Here is a 24,192-nt window from a genome sequence, read left to right as displayed (position 1 = left end):
ATCCAAAACATAAAGCAAAATCTACAATGGAATGGTTCAAAAATAAACATATCCAGGTGTTAGAATGGCCAAGTCAAAGTCCAGACCTGAATCCAATCGAGAATCTGTGGAAAGAACTGAAAACTGCTGTTCACAAATGCTCTCCATCCAACCTCACTGAGCTCGAGCTGTTTTGCAAGGTGGAATGGGAAAACATTTCAGTCTCTCGATGTGCAAAACTGATAGAGACATACCCCAAGCGACTTACAGCTGTAATCGCAGCAAAAGGTGGCGCTACAAAGTATTAACTTAAGAGGGCTGAATAATTTTGCACACCCAATTTTTCAGTTTTTGATTTGTTAAAAAAGTTTGAAATATCCAATAAATGTCATTCCACTTCATGATTGTGTCCCACTTGTTGTTGATTCTTCACAAAAAAATACAGTTTCATATCTTTATGTTTGAAGCCTGAAATGTGGCAAAAGGTCGCAGAGTTCAAGGGGGCCGAATACTTTTGCAAGGCACTGTACCTGCTGGAGCTTGTGATACAGGTGGGTGTTGCTATGGTGACCAGTGAACTGAGATAAGGTGGAGCTTTACATAGCAAAGACTTATAGATGACCTGGAGGCAGTGAGTTTGGCGACGAATATGTAGCGAGGACCAGCCAACGAGAGCATACAGGTCGCAGTGGTGGGTAGTCTATGGGGCTTTGGAATACAAAACGGATGGCACTGTGATAGAAGTCAAGGATCGGTAGGATAGTCAGTTTTACGCGGGTATGTTTGGCAGCGAGAGTGAAGGAGCCTTTGTTGCAAAATAGGAAGCTGAAATAGGATTCTTTGCTGCAGGAGGGACTGGTGAACTTCACAAAATAGACAGCATCATGAGGTAGGAAAATTACGTGGATATATTGAAGCAACATCTCAAGACATCAGTCAGGAAGTTCAAGCTTGGTCGCAAATGGGTCTTCCAAATGCACAATGACCTCAAGCATACTTCCAAAGTTGTGGCTAAATGGCTTAAGGACAACAAAGTCAAGGTATTGGAGTGGCCATCACAAAGCCCTGACCTCAATCCCATATTAAATTTGTTGGCAGAACTGAGAAGTGTGTGCGAGCAAGGAGGCCTACGAACCTGACTCAGTTATACCAGCTCTGTCAGGAGGAATGGAGCAAAATTCACCCAACTTATTGTGGGAAGCTTGTGGAAGGCTTCCAGAAACGTTCGATCCAAGTTAAACAATTTAAAGGCAATTCAACCAAATACTAATTGATTGTATGTAAACTTCTGTCCCACTGGGAATGTGATGAAGGAAAAAAAGCTGAAATAAATCATTCTCTCTACTATTATTCTGACATTTCACACTCTTAAAATAAAGTGGTGATTTTTACAAGGATTGAATGTCAGGAATTGTGAAAAACTTTAAATGTATTTGGCTAAGGTGTATGTAAATTTCCGACTTCAACTTTATGTGTTTTTGCTGTTTGTTCTTTGTTATAGAGCCAAAAAGTTTGGAGAAGTGGTTTTGGATAGAAAATGCTTCGTGTTGTTTAGAGTTTTCAAATTTTCCCAGAAGTGGTTAGATTCTATGTATTCTTGTAGTGATGCTCCTTCTTTGTCCGTAGTGTATTTCTGTATTGTTTTTGTGATTCACCATAGTGACCAGATTTTCTTGGTCTCTATGTTTAGGTCTTGGTCTCTATGTTTAGGTTTCTAAATTTCTCTCCGTCTCTCTCTCTCTCTCTATAAATCCCCCTCTAGGCCCCCCAGGACCCCCTGGTGTGGTGATAGTAGAGGAGATCACGGACACTACAGCCACCCTGTCGTGGAGTGGAGGGGTGGACAACCACAGCCCCATCAGCAGCTACAATCTCCAGGCCCGGAGCCCTTTTTCCCTGGGCTGGCAGACCCTCAGGACAGGTATGGATGCTGTCCTGTTTTAGGCCAGAGATGTTTAGCTCCATAGGGGATGTATTGGCTTGTGGAAACCGATATGGAGGCCAGAGATGTTAAGTTGCATACAGGATATATTGGCTTGTGGAAACCGATATGGAGGCCAGAGATGTTAAGTTACATACAGGATATATTGGCTTGTGGAAACCGATATGGAGGCCAGAGATGTTAAGTTACATACAGGATATATTGGCTTGTGGAAACCGATATGGAGGCCAGAGATGTTAAGTTACATACAGGATATATTGGCTTGTGGAAACCGATATGGAGGCCAGAGATGTATACAGGATATATTGGCTTGTGGAAACCGATATGGAGGCCAGAGATGTTAAGTTACATACAGGATATATTGGCTTGTGGAAACCGATATCGAAGGAAATATCAACTCTAGACTTCGAATGTCCCCGACTGGAGACTAACGCTGGATGTGCATTGTTTTGTTCTTGTCCACGATGATGTATTCATTGTAACTGTAATTTCCTGTTCAGAACTTGGCTGTTGTTCAACAGAGCTTAATAAAAACAAGTCTGTGGAGCTCAAAAGGTAATTTCAGTGGTCTAAATTACATGCAGAATTATGTCCGATATTACCGGAAAATTAACCTCTATCCGTTATGAATGGCAAAGCTCATTCCTGAGGTGGCAGTGAGAAACCACAGGATTTTTACTGAGCTGTCGCTATTTCATTGGGTTTATTTCCCCGTACCATGACAGTAATACCATATAATTATCTGTTCATGTCAGAGGATGACTGCTGACTCAGTAGGTGTAATCTGTACCGCTGCTGCTTCTGCGTTGGGAGGATAAGAATAATAGAAAAGTTTAGAGCTCCATAATGAATCATGTCGATAGATTTAGGATGATTCACAATACCTGTGGCCCAAATGACACCCTATTCCCTAGATAGAACACTACTTTTGACTAGAGCCCTATGGTGATCCCTATGGGTTCTGGTCAAATGTAGTGCACAAGTGAATAAGGTGCCATTTGGGATGCAACCCCTTTTCATTTTGTTATTTTACATTATGCCTTGTTCATTAACATAGAACATGAGGAAAGACCATTAAGCCTTGTTCAACAACACAGACTGTGAAGAAAGACCATTAAGCCTTGTTCAACAACACAGACTGGGAAGAAAGGCCATTAAGCCTTGTTCAACAACACAGACTGGGAAGAAAGGCCATTAAAGCCTTGTTCAACAACACAGCCTGGGAAGAAAGGCCATTAAGCCTTGTTCAACAACACAGACTGGGAAGAAAGGCCATTAGGCCTTATTCAACTACACAGACTGGGAAGAAAGGCCATTAAGCCTTGTTCAACAACACAGACTGGGAAGAAAGGCCATTAGGCCTTATTCAACAACACAGACTGGGAAGAAAGGCCATTAAGCCTTGTTCAACAACACAGACTGGGAAGAAAGGCCATTAGGCCTTATTCAACAACACAGACTGGGAAGAAAGGCCATTAGGTCTTGTTCAACAACACCGACTGGGAAGAAAGGCCATTAGGCCTTATTCAACAACACAGACTGGGAAGAAAGGCCATTAGGCCTTGTTCAACAACACAGACTGTGAAGAAAGGCCATTAAGCCTTGTTCAACAACACAGACTGGGAAGAAAGGCCATTAGGTCTTGTTCAACAACACAGACTGGGAAGAAAGGCCATTAGGTCTTGTTCAACAACACAGACAGGGAAGCAAGGCCATTATGCCTTATTCAAAAACACAGACTGGGAAGAAAGGCCATTAAGCCTTGTTCAACAATACAGACTGGGAAGAAAGGCCATTAGGCCTTATTCAACAACACAGACTGGGAAGAAAGGCCATTAAGCCTTGTTCAACAACACAGACTGGGAAGAAAGGCCATTAAGCCTTGTTCAACAACACAGACTGGGAAGAAAGGCCATTAAGCCTTGTTCAACAACACAGACTAGGAAGCAAGGCCATTAAGCCTTGTTCAACAACACAGACTGGGAAGAAAGACCATTAAGCCTTGTTCAACAACACAGACTGTGAAGAAAGGCCATTAAGCCTTGTTCAACAACACAGACTGGGAAGAAAGGCCATTAGGCCTTGTTCAACAACACAGACTGGGAAGAAAGGCCATTAGGCCTTATTCAACAACACAGACTGGGAAGAAAGGCCATTAGGCCTTGTTCAACAACACAGACTGGGAAGAAAGGCCATTAGGCCTTATTCAACAACACAGACTGGGAAGAAAGGCCATTAGGCCTTGTTCAACAACACAGACTGGGAAGAAAGGCCATTAGGCCTTGTTCAACAACACAGACTGGGAAGAAAGGCCATTGCAATGTAAAAGGGTTGCCGTGAATTTGACAGTAACTTACAGGCAGCTCAGTGGCAAGTGAAATTCAGTATTTCATATTACAGTATATCTACAGTATTATTATATTATATTATTAGGATTAAATTCAGTACTTCATATTACAGTATATCTACAGTATTATTATATTATATTATTAGTATTAAAGTCAGTATTTCATATTACAGTATATCTACAGTATTATTATATTATTATTATTAAAGTCAGTATTTCATATTACAGTATATCTACAGTATTATTATATTATTATTATTCAAAACAGTATTTCATATTACAGTATATCTACAGTATTATTATATTATTATTATTAAAGTCAGTATTTCATATTACAGTATATCTACAGTATTATTATATTATTATTATTCAAAACAGTATTTCATATTACAGTATATCTACAGTATCATTATATTATATTATTAGTATTAATGTCAGTATTTCATATTGCAGTATATCTACAGTATTATTATATTATATTATTATTATTAAATTCAGTATTTCATATTTCAGTATATCTACAGTATTATTATATTATATTATTATTATTAAATTCAGTATTTCATATTTCAGTATAACTACAGTATTCTTATATTATATTAATATTATATTTATATTAATATTATTATTATTATGTTATCAAAGCACACATCACTTAGTACAATACCCTAAAATTGACTGTATCATACTGTACAAAATTAAAAGCTACCATAATTGGAGTGAATGTTTGACTGAATGAATGGATGAATGAATGAAATTCATTGAGGGGATGGGTTTGTATTTTATAGTATTTTACTGTATTTACAAGGGATTGGTGAAAGCATGTTGGCTGCTAGGTAAAGTATTTCCACATTACAGCATATTAATGAATATTTGGTGTTTCATATGACTTACACTTCTAGAGCCAAAGGCTTCCAAACTGGTGACTACATGGAAAAACAGACCAAAAGAACATGGCAACATGCTCAACCATTTAAGGGTGATGACTTCCTGCCACTCGAATTTGTCCCCTATAGATTTTAAATGGATGAGGCACTGTAACCTCATAAGGAGTTTAATTGGTACAGCATTCTCACTAAAGGGTGCAACAAATATAGCCTCTTACAAGACACGCCTCAAAATAAATGAATGAGCCAGAAACATCAACACCATGCACCCACTAGCAGTCAATCGGTTTTTGGACCACCAGAAATACAATATGGCACTGTATTCTGTGGGGTTGAATTACACTACCGTTCGAAATACAGCTATTCTTTCCAAGCCAACAACATTTTCCCACAATGCACCATCTTTTAAAGTAAAACGTTTCAGATGATTTTACTGTTGATGATACCCCAAATGACAGTATAAACGACAGTTTTCCATTATGGTGTGTTTGTATCTTTTTGATGAGACGGAGCTACTTATACACAGTGATGTGTATAATATGAACATTGACAAACTGGATTCAAGGCTTGCTACTCAGAATAGGCTCTATGTATTACACCGCATCCAATGTTCTAATTTACATCCTACCGGGTTGATGACTTCCGGAGCGATTTCTGCTTTTGTTTTTATCATTAGTTTGCTAGCTATCTAACTTTCGTCGATGCATTTCTAGCTGAAATAGTTCGCAATGACTACGTTTAAATTACAGCCCCGTGAAGGAGGTGCTAATGAACATTATTCAGTGCCTCTGTGTTCAGTTTATTCCAAATGTCATGGTATTGTGAGCTATCATAGTATCCCGTTCAACGTAGAGCACAGTAAAAGGTGGTTGGTGGCTGTACGTCGTGACAACTTTACTGTCACCAAACACGCAAAGGTGTGTAGTACACATTTCGTCGAGAGTGACTTAGTTGAGGGAAAAATTGGGGGGTGACAATACCTGAAAAAGGGTGTTGTTCCTACAGTCTTCGCGTGGAACTAGCACATTCAAAAGAGACCTGGTGTTTGGGAAAGAAGACTGAAACCTTCTGCTTCGACTGAGGAGGATGAGGAACAAGGTGTGCTGCCTATGGACCATGCCGTCTCTGATCCGGTCCAGACACATGATTACTGTGCCGTCTCTGATCCGGTGCAGACACATGATTACTGTGCCGTCTCTGATCCGGTCCAGACACATGATTACTGTGGCGTCTCTGATCCGGTCCAGACACATGATTACTGTGCCGTCTCTGAACCGGTCCAGACACATGATTACTGTGCCGTCTCTGATCCGGTCCAGACACATGATTACTGTACCGTCTCTGATCCGGTCCAGACACATGATTACTGTGGCGTCTCTGATCCGGTCCAGACACATGATTACTGTGCCGTCTCTGATCCGGTCCAGACACATGATTACTGTGCAGTCTCTGACCCCGCAGCCCTGGACATGGCAAACCATAAGCACGTAAGAGAAATTGAGGAGCTTCAATCCAAGCTGGAGAAACTGACCGCCCAACACGGCTTTGGTCTACAGCGATTTGCTGGTTCTGACGAGGATATACATTTTTACACAAGGTACAGTAATCATTCATGACTTTATTGTCCCCATGGGGAAATTTTGTTTCAGCGTCATGTACACATTTAAAGTGGCATTTAAATACAAAACAAAATTGACAATACAACCTTCATAACAGTTACATACCAATAAAACATTTTTAATAAACAGACTAGCCTGGTGGCCTTACTGACTCCATAGGAACATTAGCCCGAGCTATTTAGGAGGGATGGCACAAATGACTGTCTAGTTGTTTTTCCTGCTGAGGGGTGCCCTATACCATATTTATTATTATCAAGTATTACTATTGTTTATTTACTATTAATTATTATCCCAAAGTTCATCTTACATTGAAGAACATGTTCACTGTTATTTAAATTAAACACTGAAGTGATAGATGTGCAGAAGATGAGTGTGCAAGTAGCGGTACTGGGGTGCAAAGGAGCTAAATAAATAACAATATGGTGATGAGGCATGTCATGACGTTGCCCTCTTTGGGTACAGCAAGCCCCACCCCCCTCTCCCTGTCTCCTACACCCAGGCTGCTGTGGTCAGAGAGGTCGTAAATTCCTGGAGGAGATTATCTCCTCATGGCCACAGTATAGAGACAGAGTGAATTTTCATAGAGAACAAAGGAATTTCTTCCACCTCACAGAACTGGAGAACCAAACTAAATTCATGTTCTGGAGAAGGTATAAAATATCGGTGAAGAATCCAGCTACGAACTGGTCCGTTTGGTACAATTTTGTGCAACTCATGGGAGACAGAGGGACCCCGTTCCCAGACAGGTTAACTAAATCAGAGGACCGCCCATGAGCACAGTTAGGACCTGGCGTCATGAGAAAGCTTTTTCTGCTCTCCCGAATAAAACCCCCACTTTAAAAATTTCTCAACAGACCATGTTGCTCTCAATTACGAGAGGACAAAGGTTGCAGACCAGCTTACCTCGATAGCGAGAGGAACAAGGTTTGAGACCAGACTGCTGAATCTTTTAACCATCCCACATGGTTAAACTCTTAGACTATCGATACCGACAGAATAAGAACAAGTCTTTGATATTAATTACTAGTCTGCCGACAACCACCGAAACATCTATTCTATAACGACATGAATGAATGTCACTCTGAACTCCCCATTCTAAGGGAGAGAGAGAGGACGGACAGACTCTCCAACAGAAACAAACTTTTCAACAGAGACCCGACGACACACTGAGCGTAAATATATATTGTGGAAGGACCACCAGAGGGTAGGCTGGGCTCACGGATAGTAGCCCAACAAGGCATGGGAGACAAGGTAACCAGAGGCAATTAAGCACAGCTAACGGTACTAATGACATGCTCTCCTTCCCCTATAAGAGAGAGAATGGAACCAGCAGAGAAGGAAGGGGAAAACTATCTCTGGAAGATGGCCACCGAGAGAGAAGAGCTATCCAGGAAGAACCACTAACACGGTGACAATCCCGTGACTTTTGTTGTAGTTCAAAGATAATCCTATTGTGTTCCTGTTTCATCTGGAGAAGATGTATGTTTTTCCTTGGAAGATTTTCATTGATTATGTTGGAGTGTTTGTGTTGACCAAATGCCCTCAATAGAGAACTGTGTTCAATCAAGAAAACCTACTCCTGACTCGTTTATTCCACCTTCCCGCTTTAGAGTGACGCCCAATTACTTGGTCCGCTCACAATATATTGATTGCAATTATTCCCGAATGAGTGAGCGTTCATGTGCAAACGATTAGCATTTCATTTGTTATAATTTTCAACTGTGTGTTGTCTTATCTCAGTCGACCCCTACTTCCCTTTTGTACACCAAGCCACGATGCCGGTTTATCCCACTAGGGAAACTCCGTTATCATTTCCTTGTAACTATCTACTGTTTGTGTGAATTTGCATTTCTGTGAATAATTTAGTTAGTAAATAAATGATTTTAAGACAATTGATGTATGGATGACTCATAGTGAAGACTGGGTTTGTGTAGAAAACCAACAATTTACGACGTTTGAAATTAGACTTTATTTTTTTTATTTCACCTTTATTTAACCAGGTAGGCAAGTTGAGAACAAGTTCTCATTTACAATTGCGACCTGGCCAAGATAAAGCTAAGCAGTTCGAGACACACAACGACAAAGAGTTACACATGGAGTAAAACAAACACAGTCAATAATACAGTATAAACAAGTCTATATATGTTGTGAGCAAATGAGGTGAGATAAGGGGGGTAAAGGCAAAAAAAAGGCCATGGTGGCAAAGTAAATACAATATAGCAAGTAAAACACTGGAATGGTAGATTTGCAGTGGAAGAATGTGCAAAGTAGAAATAAAAATAATGGGGTGCAAAGGAGCAAAACAAATAAATAAAATAAATACAGTAGGGAAAGAGGTAGTTGTTTGGGCTAAATTATAGGTGGGCTACGTACAGGTGCAGTAATTTGTGAGCTGCTCTGACAGTTGGTGCTTAAAGCTAGTGAGGGAGATAAGTGTTTCCAGTTTCAGAGATTTTTGTAGTTCGTTCCAGTCATTGGCAGCAGAGAACTGGAAGGAGAGGCGGCCAAAGGAACGATTGGTTTTGGGGGTGACCAGAGAGATATACCTGCTGGAGCGCGTGCTACAGGTGGGTGATGCTATGGTGACCAGCGAGCTGAGATAAGGGGGGACTTTACCTAGCAGGGTCTTGTAGATGACATGGAGCCAGTGGGTTTGGCGACGAGTATGAAGCGAGGGCCAGCCAACGAGAGCGTACAGGTCGCAATGGTGGGTAGTATATGGGGCTTTGGTGACAAAACGGATTGCACTGTGATAGACTGCATCCAATTTGTTGAGTAGGGTATTGGAGGCTATTTTGTAAATGACATCGCCGAAGTCGAGGATTGGTAGGATGGTCAGTTTTACAAGGGTATGTTTGGCAGCATGAGTGAAGGATGCTTTGTTGCGAAATAGGAAGCCAATTCTAGATTTAACTTTGGATTGGAGATGTTTGATGTGGGTCTGGAAGGAGAGTTGTATGGCATTGAAGCTTGCCTTGACTAACATGAGGTAAAGAAGAATTCATTAAACAGAAGACTATTGATCAGATATGAAAATATCTGAAAAGTAATATTAGGAAAATTATAACTTTGTAATCGGAATATTTTCCTTGTTGCCCCGACTTCCTAGTTAATTACAGTTACATGATTAATCCGTTTAATCGCGTAATGCTAATTACAGTGAATCTTTGATGAAAAACTAAAAGTCTTCAGTTAAGGATAGTAAAGACATGACAGGTAGATTGGATGGGTTATTTATTAATAATAATTACTTAAAAATCATACAATGTGATTTTCTGTATTTTTGTTTTAGATTCCGTCTCTCACAGTTGAAGTGTACCTATGATAAAAATTACAGAACTCTACATGCTTTGTAAGTAGGAAAACCTGCAAAATCGTCAGTGTATCAAATACTTGTTCTCCCCACTGTACATCTTGAACCCCTTTTCATTCTTGCGAGTCTCGGAGGCTGATTTAACAATTCGACGTACATCATTAATATTAATTTGAGGCAAGTCCTGACGACACCTAGTAAAAAACTGTGACATAGTGGTAGTAACGTTATATCGTCGATAACAACGAGACTGACTTCCGTTCTATAGTATGCGACACTGGAAATTTCCACGCCGGTAGGAGGTGTGTTTAGAATATTAAATGATGGAATGTGCATAAGGGGTATTGTCCAACCCAGCCAATTATGCCTTGGAATATTTGTCACTCCACAGTGATCTAAACATATGAGGAATGGTAGAGGCAGTCTGGTGGTGAATATGGGGTATGGTAGAGGCAGTCTGGTGGTGAAAATGAGGAATGGTAGAGGCAGTCTGGTGGTGAATATGAGGAATGGTAGAGGCAGTCTGGTGGTGAATATGAGGAATGGTAGAGAGAGTCAGCATAGACAGGCTGGTGGTGAATATGGGGATTGGTAGAGGCAGTCTGGTAGTGAATTTGGGGAATGGTACAGGCAGAAGGCATAGACAGGCTAGTGGTGAATATGGGGAATGGTAGAGGCAGAAGGCATAGTCAGGCTGGTGGTATTCTCTTTATAATGCATTTTTTCTGACAATAACTCTCTTCCTCATGGGCCCTGGTCAAGAACCCTATTCCCCATGGGGCCTTTTCAAGAACCCTATTCCTCATGGGCCCTGGTCAAGAACCAAATTCCCCATGGGGCCTTTTCAAGAACCCTATTCCTCATGGGCCCTGGTCAAGAACCCTATTTGTCATGGTTCCTGGTCAAGAACCCTATTCCTCATGGGCCCTGGTCAAGAACCCTATTCCTTTTGTGCCCTGGTCAAGTACCCTAATCCTTATGGGCCCTGGTCAAGAACCCTATTTCTCATGGGCCCTGGTCAAGAACACTATTCCTTATGGGCCCTGGTCAAGAACTCTATTCCTTCTGGGCCCTGGTCAAGAACCCTATTCCTTATGGGCCATGGTCAAGAACTCTATTCCTCATGGGCCATGGTCAAGAACTCTATTCCTCATGGGCCCTGGTCAAGAACCCTATTCCTCTGGGCCCTGGTCAAGAACCCTATTCCTCTGGGCCCTGGTCAAGAAACCTATTCCTTATGGGCCATGGTCAAGAACTCTATTCCTCATGGGCCATGGTCAAGAACTCTATTCCTCATGGGCCCTGGTCAAGAACCCTATTCCTTATGGGCCCTGGTCAAGAACCCTATTCCTTCTGGGCCCTGGTCAAGAACCCTATTCCTTCTGGGCCCTGGTCAAAAGAAGTGCTTTATAACTGGAATTGGGCCATTTGGGACGAATCCATCTACTTTTTTTAGCCAACTGTTCACTTACTTGCCCTATGGATAATTGGTTTAACCTTGACAAGCTGGGTTTGTGGCTAGCCAGCCGGCATTGGCTATCCCAGCCAGCCAGTCCTGTCCTGTCATATTTATCTTTACAATATTAGAAAGTCAGCCATAATAAGGAATCAGAGAGTACGATACAATATAACTGTAGTGGATCATCAGAGCGTATAGTGATCAGTTCAACTGCAGAGTCAGTGTATCTGCATTGTGGCAAGATTACATCATACCATTCCATGAGTGTATTTCAATAACAGAGTTATGATTTGAACATACAATATTTTCCCTACTGCAATGCTGCGGTGTCAACATGTCCTGTTTAATTCTGAGCCAACATCTCTGTTCTCCACTGATGTATTTCGACTGTTCTGGCCCTGTTTATCATGCGGTTCTGGTCGTGAATGTCTCTCTATCTCCCCTCTCCCTCCGTCCTCTCCAGACCCAGAGCCAGTGACAGGGGACATGGAGTCAGCCATGGCTGTGGACCTGAACCCCTGGGTGGACTATGAATTCAGGGTGGTGGCCAGCAACGCTATCGGGACAGGAGACCCCAGTGCCCCATCCAGAAGGGTCCGTACTAAAGAAGCAGGTAACTTTAGTGTGTGTGTGTGTGTGTGTGTGTGTGTGTGTGTGTGTGTGTGTGAAACTGTGCCACCAACACCACCTCTGTGGGTCCCTCATGATGGAATATAGCTCCCCTTCAGGTGTTGGAGGTCTTGGTTGGGGTGTGGGCCTAGCAGGTATTGGTCTGGGTTGGGGTGTGGGCCTAGCAGGTATTGGTCTGGGTTGGGGTGTAGGTCTAGGTGTTGGAGGTCTGGGATGGGGTGTGGGTCTAGGTGGTGGAGGTCTGTGTTTGGGTGTGGGCCTAGCAGGTATTGGTCTGGGTTGGGGTGTGGGCCTAGCAGGTGGAGGTCTGGGTTGGGGTGTGGGTCTAGCAGGTATTGGTCTGGATTGGGGTGTGGGCCTAGCAGGTGGTGGTCTGGGTTGGGGTGTGGGTCTAGCAGGTATTTGTCTGGGTTGGGGTGTGGGTCTAGGTGTTGGAGGTCTGGGTTGGGGTGTGGGTCTAGGTGGTGGAGGTCTGGTTTGGGGTGTGGGCCTAGCAGGTATTGGTCTTGGTTGGGGTGTGGGTCTAGCAGGTGGAGGTCTGGGTTGGGGTGTGGGTCTAGCAGGTATTGGTCTGGGTTGTGGTGTGGGCCTAGCAGGTGGAGGTCTGGGTTGGGGTGTGGGTCTAGCAGGTATTGGTCTGGGTTGGGGTGTGGGTCTAGGTGGTGGAGGTCTGGGTTGGGTGTGGGCCTAGCAGGTGGAGGTCTGGGTTGGGGTATGGGTCTAGCAGGTGGAGGTCTGGGTTGGGGTGTGGGCCTAGCAGGTGGAGGTCTGGTTGGGGTGTGGGTCCAGCTGGGTGAGAACATACAGTATGTAACTGACTACAGAGTCAGTTACATACAGTATGTATGTATGAACATACAGTATGTAACTGACTACAGTTCAATCCAAAAATAATTTATCTCACTAAGCGAAAGCATCACATTTAACTGACATGTTTTTCTTACTCAACTAGCAAAACAAAATAACCCGTCTCGGCAGTATACTATTTCTAAAATAGAAATATACAAAGCATTCATGAAATCATTATCTCCTGTTAAAAACGCAATGCAGATAAAGCAGCTGGTAAAATAGACTATTTACACCAGTTAACTTTGCTACGGCATTTCTATGTGCGTCCCAAATGGCACCCTATTCCCTATGTAGTGCACTACTTTAGACTAGGGCCCAAAGGGTTCCTATTCCCTATGTAGTGCACTACTTTAGACTAGGGCCCAAAGGGTTCCTATTCCCTCTGTAGTGCACTACTTTAGACCAGGGCCCATAGGGTTCCATTTGGGATATAGACTGTTTCTGTTCCTAACTGTGCGTATGTATGTAATCCAAACCAGGGATTGTTTTCCAGAAATATAATATATTAACCTGGCCATGGCTGAGGTGCTGAGGCTCTGAGTGGTTGAGGTGCTGAGGCTGAGTGGCTGAGGTGCTGAGGCTCGGAGAGGCTGAGGCTATGAGGCTCGGAGAGGCTGAGTGGCTGAGGCTCGGAGAGGCTGAGTGGCTGAGGCTCGGAGAGCCTGAGTGGCTGAGGTGCTGAGTGGCTGAGGCTATAAGACTCTGAGAGGCTGAGGTGCTGAGGCTCTGAGTGGCTGAGGTGCTGAGGCTCTGAGTGGCTGAGGCTATAAGACTCTGAGAGGCTGAGGCTCTGAGACTCTGAGAGGCTGAGGCTATAAGACTCTGAGTTGCTGAGGCTATGAGACTCTGAGAGGCTGAGTCGCTGAGGCTCGGAGAGGCTGAGGTGCTGAGGCTCTGAGTGGCTGAGGTGCTGAGGCTCTGAGTGGCTGAGGCTATAAGACTCTGAGAGGCTGAGTCGCTGAGGCTTGGAGAGGCTGAGGTGCTGAGGCTCTGAGTGGCTGAGGCTATAAGACTCTGAGAGGCTGAGTCGCTGAGGCTCTGAGTGGCTGAGGTGCTGAGGCTCTGAGTGGATGAGGCTATAAGACTCTGAGTTGCTGAGGCTCTGAGACTCTGAGAGGCTGAGTGGCTGAGGCTCGGAGAGGCTGAGTGGCTGAGGCTCTGAGAGGCTCTGAGTGGCTGAGGCTATAAGACTCTGAGTTGCTGAGGCTCTGAGACTCTGAGAGGCTGAGTGGCTGAGGCTCGGAGAGGCTCAGTGGCTGAGTGGCTGAGACTCTGGGGCTCTGAGACTCTGTGGCTGAGTGGCTGAGACTCTGAGTGGCTGAGGCTCTGAGTGGCTGAGGCTCTGAGTGGCTGAGACTCTGAGTGGCTGAGACTCTGAGTGGCTGAGGCTCTGAGTGGCTGAGGCTCTGAGTGGCTGAGGCTCTGAGTGGCTGAGGCTCTGAGTGGCTGAGACTCTGAGTGGCTGAGACTCTGAGTGGCCCAGTGGCTCAGGCTCTGAGTGGCTGAGGCTCTGAGAGGTTGAGGCTCTGAGACTCTGTGGTTCTGAGGCTATGTGTCTCTGTGTCTCTGAGACTGTGTCTCTGAGGCTCTGTGGCTCTGTGGCTCTGGGGCTCTCTCTCTCTGTGGCTATGAGGCTCTGAGGCTCTGTTTCTCTATGTCTCTGTATCTGTGTCTCTGCCTTGCATCTGCTTATTTAACAAACTCCTCAACCAATTAAAGCAGCTGCTCACATGCCCAAGATCACCATGCGCAATACCAAGTGTCTGCTGGAGTGGAGTAAAGCTTGCCGACATTGGACTAGGGAGCAGTGGAAATGCGTTCTCTGGAGTGATTAATCACTACTCTTCACCATCTGGTAGTCCGACGGACAAATCTGGGTTTGGCGGATGCCAGGAGAACGCTACCTGCCCCAATGCATAGTCCCAACTGTCAAGTTTGGTGGATGAGGAATGATGGTCTTGGCCTGTTTTTCATGGTTTGGGCTAGTTCCCTTAGTTCCACTAAAAGGACATGTTTTTATGTTTAATTAAACCGTTTGTAGGGGGTGAATCAGCTTTAATATTGCAGCTAGATTGTAGATTTCATCGATGTAATTGTCTACATCATCTCCAATCACCCAACATCAGTACCAGTCTCACTAATACTCTTGTGGCTGAATGTAATGAAATCAAATCCAATCGAATCAAATGTTATTTGTCACTTGCGCCGAATGCAAGTCGTGGCCAAAAGTCTTGAGAATTACACAAAAATGAATTTCCACAACGTTTGCTGCTTCAGTGTCTTTAGATATTTTTGTCAGATGTTACTATGGAAGACTGAAGTATAATTACAAGCATTTCATAAGTGTCAAAGGCTTTTATTGACAATTATATGAAGTTGATGCAGAGTCAATATTTGCATTGTTGACCCTTCTTTTTCAATCCGCAATCCGCCCTATCCGCCCTCTGCAATCCGCCCTAGCACGCTGTCAATTAACTTCTGGGCCACATCCTGACTGATGGCAGCCCATTCTTGCATAATCAATGCTTGGAGTTTGTCAGAATTTGTGGGTTTTTGTTTGTCCATGCGCCTCTTGAGGATTGACCACAAGTTCTCAATGGGATTAAGGTCTGGGGAGTTTCCTGGCCATAGACCCAAAATATCGATGTTTTGTTCCCCGAGCCACTTAGTTATCACTTTTGCCTTATGGGAAGGTGCTCCATCATGCTGGAAATGGCATTGTTTGTCACCAGACTGTTCCTGGATTGTTGGGAGAAGTTGCTCTCGGAGGATGTGTTGGTACCATTCTTTATTCATGGCTGTGTTCTTAGGCAACATTGTGAGTGAGCCCACTCCCTTGGCTGAGAAGCAACCCCACACATGAATGGTCACAGGATGCTTTACTGTTGGCATGACACAGGACTGATGGTAGCGCTCACCTTGTCTTCTCCAGACAAGCTTTTTTCCCCAAATAATCGGGAATGGGTTTCATCAGAGAAAATGACTTTACCCCAGTCCTCAGCAGTCCAATCCCTGTACCTTTTGCAGAACATGAGTCTGTCCCTGATGTTTTTCCTGGAGAGAGGTGGCTTCTTTGCTGCCCTTCTTGACACCAGGCCATCCTCCAAAATGGCCTGGAGTATATGCAAATTGCCATCATACAAACTGAGGCAGCAGACTGTGAAAATTAATATTTGTGTCATTCTCAAAACTTTTGGCCACGACTGTATACCTTACAGTGAAATGCTGACTGACAAGCCCTTTACCAATAAGAAAAATCAGTGTTAAGAAAATCTTTATTAAAATAAACTGAAGTAAAAAACTAATTAATAAAAAAGCAACAATAAAATAACAGTAGCGAGGCTATATGCAGGGGGTACCGGTACAGAGTCAATGTGGAGGCTATATACAAGGGGAACCAGTACAGAGTCAATGTGGAGGCTATATGCAGGGGGTACCGGTACAGAGTCAATGTGGAGGCTATATGCAGGGGGTACCGGTACAGAGTCAATGTGGAGGCTATATACAAGGGGAACCAGTACAGAGTCAATGTGGAGGCTATATGCAGGGGGTACCGGTACAGAGTCAATGTGGAGGCTATATACAAGGGGAACCAGTACAGAGTCAATGTGGAGGCTATATGCAGGGGGTACCGGTACAGAGTCAATGTGGAGGCTATATACAAGGGGAACCAGTACAGAGTCAATGTGGAGGCTATATGCAGGGGGTACCGGTACAGAGTCAATGTGGAGGCTATATACAGGGGGTACCGGTACAGAGTCAATGTGGAGGCTATATACAAGGGGAACCAGTACAGAGTCAATGTGGAGGCTATATGCAGGGGGTACCGGTACAGAGTCAATGTGGAGGCTATATACAGGGGGTACCGGTACAGAGTCAATGTGGAGGCTATATACAAGGGGAACCAGTACAGAGTCAATGTGGAGGCTATATACAGGGGGTACCGGTACAGAGTCAGTGTGGAGGCTATATACAGGGGGTTACCGGTACAGAGTCAATGTGGAGGCTATATACAGGGGGTACCGGTACAGAGTCAATGTGGAGGCTATATACAAGGGGAACCAGTACAGAGTCAATGTGGAGGCTATATACAGGGGGTACCGGTACAGAATCAAATTGGAGGCTATATACAGGGGGTACCGGTACAGAGTCAATGTGGAGGCTATATACAAGGGGAACCAGTACAGAGTCAATGTGGAGGCTATATACAGGGGGTACCGGTACAGAGTCAATGTGGAGGCTATATACAGGGGGTACCGGTACAGAGTCAATGTGGAGGCTATATACAGGGGATACTGGTACAGAGTCAATGTGGAGGCTATATACAGGGGATACTGGTACAGAGTCAATGTGGAGGCTATATGCAGGGGGTACCGGTACAGAGTCAATGTGGAGGCTATATACAAGGGGAACCAGTACAGAGTCAATGTGGAGGCTATATGCAGGGGGTACCGGTACAGAGTCAATGTGGAGGCTATATACAGGGGGTACCGGTACAGAGTCAATGTGGAGGCTATATACAAGGGGAACCAGTACAGAGTCAATGTGGAGGCTATATACAGGGGGTACCGGTACAGAGTCAGTGTGGAGGCTATATACAGGGGGTTACCGGTACAGAGTCAATGTGGAGGCTATATACAGGGGGTACCGGTACAGAGTCAATGTGGAGGCTATATACAAGGGGAACCAGTACAGAGTCAATGTGGAGGCTATATACAGGGGGTACCGGTACAGAGTCAATGTGGAGGCTATATACAGGGGGTACCGGTACAGAGTCAATGTGGAGGCTATATACAAGGGGAACCAGTACAGAGTCAATGTGGAGGCTATATACAGGGGGTACCGGTACAGAGTCAATGTGGAGGCTATATACAGGGGGTACCGGTACAGAGTCAATGTGGAGGCTATATACAGGGGATACTGGTACAGAGTCAATGTGGAGGCTATATACAGGGGGTACCGGTACAGAGTCAATGTGGAGGCTATATACAAGGGGAACCAGTACAGAGTCAATGTGGAGGCTATATACAGGGGGTACCGGTACAGAGTCAATGTGCGGGGCACCGGTTAGTCGAGGTAATTGAGGTAATATGTACCTGTAGGTAGAGGTAAAGTGACTATACATAGATAAATAGAGAGTAGCATCAGCGTAAAAAGGTGGTGGGTGACATTGGGTAGCCATTTGATTAGCTGTTGAGGAGTCTTATGTCTTGGGGGTAGAAGCTGTTTAGAAGCCTCTTGGACCCAGACTTGGCACTCCGGTACCGGTAGCAGAGAGAACAGTCTATGGGGTCTTTGACAATTTTTAGGCCCTTCCTCTGACACCACCTGGTATAGAGGTCCTGGCAGGATGCTTACCCTAGTGATGAACTGGGCTATACGCACTACCTAGTAGTGTCTTGCGCTCAGAGGCCAAGCAGTTGCCATACGAGGCAGTGATGCAACCAGTCAGGATGCCCTCCCTGCAGCAATGTTCCAACATCTAGTGGAAAGCCTTACCAGAAGAGTGGAGGCTGTTATAGCAGTAAAGGGGGGACCAACTCCATATTAATACCTATGGTTTTGGAATGAGATGTTGGATGAGGGGGTGTCCATGAGATGTTGGATGAGGAGGTGTCTTTGAGATGTTGGATGAGGAGGTGTCCATGAGATGTTGGGTGAGGATGTTGGGTGAGGATGTGTCCATGAGATGTTGGATGAGGAGGTGTCCATGAGATGTTGGATGAGGAGGTGTCCATGAGATATTGGATGAGAAGGTGTCTATGAGATGGTTGGATCAGGAGGTGTCCATGAAATGTTGGATGAGGAGGTGTCCATGAGAAGGTTGGATGAGGAGGTGTCCATGAGATGTTGGATGAGGAGGTGTCCATGAGATGTTGGATGAGGAGGTGTCTATGAGAAGGTTGGATGAGGAGGTGTCCATGAGATGTTGGATGAGGAGGTGTCCACCCACTGTATATTATGAATAGTGATTCTTTATAAATAAAAAGTATTCTAAATGGCATATACTGGTATAACTCTACTTTTACGATTCCGTTTGAGTTTCTTGGGACAAGAGCTATGGGTCATCGATACTGTAGTGGTATTGAAGCTTGTATTTTCCACATTTCAACTGGTCTTGAGTCTCTTCAAATGAGTATAGCTATGGGTTGAGCAGAGTTGAACTGACTTGGTAAATAACAGTCAACTAGGGTCTGGCAGGAGATATGACGTGTGATGGCTGGTGTTGTTTTTTTCTTGTGTCCAAAACTTCCAGTCCCCTCGGTGGCCCCAGCTAACGTCAGTGGAGGGAACGGCCGCAGGCATGAACTGGTCACCTCCTGGGAGGTAAGAGCCTTTTTTAACCTCTAATCCTCAACAACACTGCCCTCGCTAGCTCAGATACACTCACACCCACTCACTCACTCACTCTCACACACACAGATACACACACTCACTCACTCTCTCACACACTAACCCTAGTCCTCTTAACCCCACTCCATAAAACAGAACTCTCCTATTTCAGGCGCTTAGTGTCGTGACTTTTATTAATCTGATGACTGTTATTTATTTATTCCACTAACTATGTTTAATTGTTACCCGATTCAATTAATCACATAACAATTAACTCATTAGGAATTTGGGGCACCATGGAAGAAGTTGTTAACGAGTTACTATCTCCCAAATTAAACTCAATAATTTATACAATTGATATATATACAGATATGCTACATACAGTTGAAGTCGGAAGTTTACATACACGTTAGCCAAAGACATTGAAACTAAGTTTTTCACAATTCCTGGCATATAATCCTAGTAACAATTCCCTGTCTTAGGTCGGTTAGGATCACCACTTTATTTTAAGAATGTGAAATGTCAGAATAATAGAAGAGAGAATGATTTATTTCAGCCTTAATTTCTTTCATACCATTCCCAGTGGGTCAGAAGTTTACATACACTCAATTAGTATTTGGTATCATTGCATTTAAACTGTTTAACTTAGGTCAAACGTTTTGGGTTGCCTTCCACAAGCGCCCCACAATAAGTTGGGTGAATTTGGCCCATTCCTCCTGACAGAGCTGGTGTAACTGAGTCAGGTTTGTAGGCCTCCTTGCTCGCACACGCTTTTTCATTTCTGCCCACTGTCACGCCCTGACCTTAGAGAGCCTTTTTATGTCTCTATTTGGTTTGGTCAGGGTGTGATTTGGGGTGGGCATTCTATGTTTTTGTCTTCAATGATTTTGTATGTCTATGTTTTGACCGGGTATGGTTCTCAATCAGGGACCACTGTCTATCGTTGTCTCTGATTGGGAACCATACTTAGGTTGCCCTTTCCCTCCTCTCAGTGTGGGAAGTTAACTTTGTTTGTGGCATATTGTCCTTAAGCTTCACGGTAGTTTTTGTATTGTTTATTGTGTCTGTCGGCGTCATCCTAACCCTAATAAAAATGAATATGTACGCCCACCACGCTGTGCTTTGGTCCTCTTCCTCTGACGGCCGTGACACCAACAAATGTTCTATAGGATTGAGGTCAGGGCTTTGTGATGGCCACTCCAATACCTTGACTTTGTTGTCCACAACTTTGGAAGTATACTTGGGGTCATTGTCCATTTGGAAGACCCATTTGTGACCAAGCTTTAACTTTAACTGATGTCTTGAGATGTTTCTTCAATATATCCACATAATTTTCCTACCTCATGTTGCCATCTATTTTGTGAAGTTCACCGGTCCCTCCTGCAGCAAAGCACCCCCACAACATGATTCTGCTACCTCCGTGCTTCACAGTTGGGATGGTGTTCTTCGGCTTGCAAGCCTCCCCCTTTTTCCTCCAAATATAACGATGGTCATTATGGCCAAACAGTTCTATTTTTGTTTCATCAGACCAGAGGACATTTCTCAAAAAAGTACGATCCTTATCCCCATGTGCAGTTGCAAACCGTAGTGTGGCTTTTTTATGGCGGTTTTGGAGCAGTGGCTTCTTCCTTCCTGAGCGGGCTTTCAGGTTTTGTCGATATAGGACTCGTTTTACTGTGGATATAGATACTTTTGTACCTGTTTCCTCCAGCATCTTCACAAGGTGCTTTGCTGTTGTTCTGGGATTGATTTGCACTTTTCGCACCAAAGTACGTTCATCTCTAGGAGACAGAATGCGTCTCCTTCCTGAGCTGTTTGATGGCTGCGTGGTCCCATGGTGTTCATACGTGCGTACTATTGTTTGTACAGATGAATGTGGTACCTTCAAATTTCTCCCAAGGATGAACCAGACTTGTGGACGTCTACAGTTTTTTCGGAGGTCTTGGCTGATTTCTTTTGATTTACCCATGATGTCAAGCAAAGAGGCACTGGGTTGAAGGTAGGGCTTGAAATACATCCACAACCTCCAGTTGACTCAAGTGATGTCAATTAGCCTATCAGAAGCTTCGAAAGCCATGACATAATTTTCTGATATTTTCCAAGCTGTTTAAAGAACTTCTTTGGGATAGGAGTAAACTGCCTCTTACTCAGTCCCAAATGCTAATATATGCATATTAGGGCAGTGTCATCCCACTGACAAGCTTTCTGACCTCATTTGGGGCGTGACTACTTAATGTGCAAAGGATATGATTAGAAGTTCTCTCTTATGACTCCTAAAATCACATTCCTATCTTAACACAAATTGTTTCATCCATTTTGATATTACAGACAATGTATTTGATGGAAACTTGACAGATAAAGGGGATTTCCTTCCTAAGTTAAAGTATTTAGTTCATACAGTTTTTAATAACATCCTCAGCCAGGTGTCATGACACTAGCTACTAACATATGTGACACCAGGAACTGTATGTCATTGATCCAAACCGATTGCACAGGGCTTGAGTCAGAATAAGGCCCTAAAATGACTATAAAGAAAGCATGTATACATGCCCAGAGCCTGGAGCTACTAACCTCAGCCTGGAGCTACTAACCACAGCCTGGAGCTACTAACCACAGCCTGGAGCTACTAACCACAGCCTGGAGCTACTAACCTCAGCCTGGAGCTACTAACCACAGCCTGGAGCTACTAACCACAGCCTGGAGCCACTAACCACAGCCTGGAGCTACTAACCACAGCCTGGAGCTACTAACCACAGCCTGGAGCTACTAACCACAGCCTCGAGGCTGTGGCTGATCACTAATGAGGATCAATGACAAGTTGGCATTATAATGGCAATGTTTGGGACTATCACTGACTTTGTGGAAGAGAACGAGGACTGGATGGAATATGTGGAAAGTTTGGGACACATTTTTTGGGGAAATGGAATTACAGATTAGGCTAAACACACTCTTGAGTGTGTGTGGGACTAAAACCTACAAGCTACTGAGGAATTTGGCAACACCACGGACACCGGGAGTTGCTCTCGTTCAGACTCACCACAATCCAACACCTTCAGTGGTTGTCCAGAGGTTCACGTTTAACTGCCATTTCCAGAAAAGTGGTCAGTCTGTTTTGTTTTGTTGTTTAATTGTGTGAACTCTCTGAGCGTTGTGCATTTGGGGCTGTGTTATAGGACATGTGACATATTAGTCTGTGGCATTAATGAAGACGGCACACAGCACCGTTTGCTGGGGAAACCACACTGACTTTCAAGAGAGCATTGGAACTATCTCAAGGGATGGAGATGGCCGCTAGTAATGTAAAAATATGCAAAAGGACAACTGTAGTAGTGGTGCAGCGCATCAGGTGACTAAAGAGTCGGCAGAAAAAAAGGGGAAAAGCAGTGGAATGTTTCAGATGTGGGGAACACATTATGCAAACAACTGTAAGTTCAAGGGTACTTACTGTCTGTCACAATTGCAACAAAAAGGGACATTTAGCTAAAAAATGCAGGGGTCCTAGGACCAAGCCAGAGGATGGGCAGACTGGACAAACGCAAGTTCACAGCACCACCTAGAGAGCACAGAGGAGGTGGAAGAGCATTGTTCCTACAACATGTTTATTGTGAGTGAGCCACGCACTGAGCCCATCTATGTCACAGTGGAGTTAGATGGAAAGCAGATGAGGATGGGGGTTGACACAGTGGGCTCTGCCTCTGTTATCAGTGAGGAGACCTACAAAACAAATGTGGGGTTCAAAACAGGCTTTCGCCCTCACACTGGCGGGGATCAGACTGTGTATGTACACTGGGGAGATCATACCATTGCTGGGGGCTCTGGAGGTGGACATTGCATACAACAGCCAGGAAGCGAGAGCACGGCTCCTGGTGGTTAAAGGGAATGGGCCTGGTTTACTAGGGTGTGACTGGCTCACCAAAATACAACTGAACTGGGGTGAGAAAAACACACACGAAAGACTGAGAATGTCATTCAAAAGTACCCTGATTCAAAGATGAACTGGGCGAACTGCAGTTAAGCTGTTTGTGGATCCTCAGGCCTAGTCTCGCTTTTTCAAGCCCAGGACAGTGCTTTATGCCATTAAAAATAAAATGGAGGAGGAGTGAATTACCAAGTTCCTCCCTGAGCTGTCAACAGTATTAGCTCCACTTTATCAGCTGCGCCACAAAAACTGTAAATGGAACTGGGGAGAGAAAGCTTTCAAGGAAGAGAAAGGGTTAGGGTTAGGGGTTAGGGTTAGGGTTAGGGGTTAGGGTTAGGGGTTATAGTTAGGGTTAGGGGTTATGGTTAGGGGTTAGGGGTTAGGGGTTAGGGTTAGGGTTAGGGGTTAGGGTTAGGGGTTAGGGGTTAGGGGTTATAGTTAGGGTTAGGGTTAGAGAAAGCACTACTACAATCAGCACAACTGCTGGTTCCTTTTGATCATGACAAAGAGATCATTCTGTCATGTGACATCTCGCCCTATGGCGTCGGGGCAGTACGCTGTCATCAGATGGAGTACGGGTCAGAGAAACCCATTGGATTCGCATCACACACGCTGACGAGTTCTGAGAAGCGTTATTCACAGTTAGACAAGGAAGGTCTGGCCATAGTCTTTGCTTTGAAACGCTTTCATTCGTGCCTCACCATATGCACTGACCACAAACCACTGATGAGACTTTTCAGTGAATCAAGATGCATTGCTTACATGGCTTCAGCGCTGGGCCCTTACACTGTCAGCTTACCAGTACACTATCGTGTACAGAGCGGGGAAGGACAATGCAAATGCAGACGCGCTCAGCCATCTCCCGCTACCAGAGATGCCTGCCACAATTGTGGTGCCTCCCGAGACAATTTTCCT

The 24,192-nt window shown here is 44.3% G+C and overlaps 1 protein-coding gene across 1 annotated transcript in view; it reads left to right on the top strand.

Moving 5' to 3' along the window:
* The window catches only part of cntn5 (contactin 5), a 559,219-nt gene that overhangs the window by 474,709 nt on the left and 60,318 nt on the right, over positions 1–24,192 (top strand). Inside the window, exons 16-18 of the mRNA XM_090219183.1 lie at positions 1,742–1,900; positions 12,010–12,159; positions 19,282–19,352. Of these exons, the coding sequence (XP_090075309.1) occupies positions 1,742–1,900; positions 12,010–12,159; positions 19,282–19,352 (380 nt within the window). The remainder of the gene's footprint in view (positions 1–1,741; positions 1,901–12,009; positions 12,160–19,281; positions 19,353–24,192) is intronic.

This window comes from Oncorhynchus mykiss, chromosome 24 (genome assembly GCF_057628025.1).
Source record: "Oncorhynchus mykiss isolate SJ-2025 chromosome 24, ASM5762802v1, whole genome shotgun sequence".
In the NCBI taxonomy this organism is placed as follows: Eukaryota; Metazoa; Chordata; class Actinopteri; order Salmoniformes; family Salmonidae; genus Oncorhynchus; species Oncorhynchus mykiss.
The sequence above is the reverse complement of the archived record's forward strand: the minus strand, read 5'-3'. Positions and strand labels throughout refer to the sequence as shown.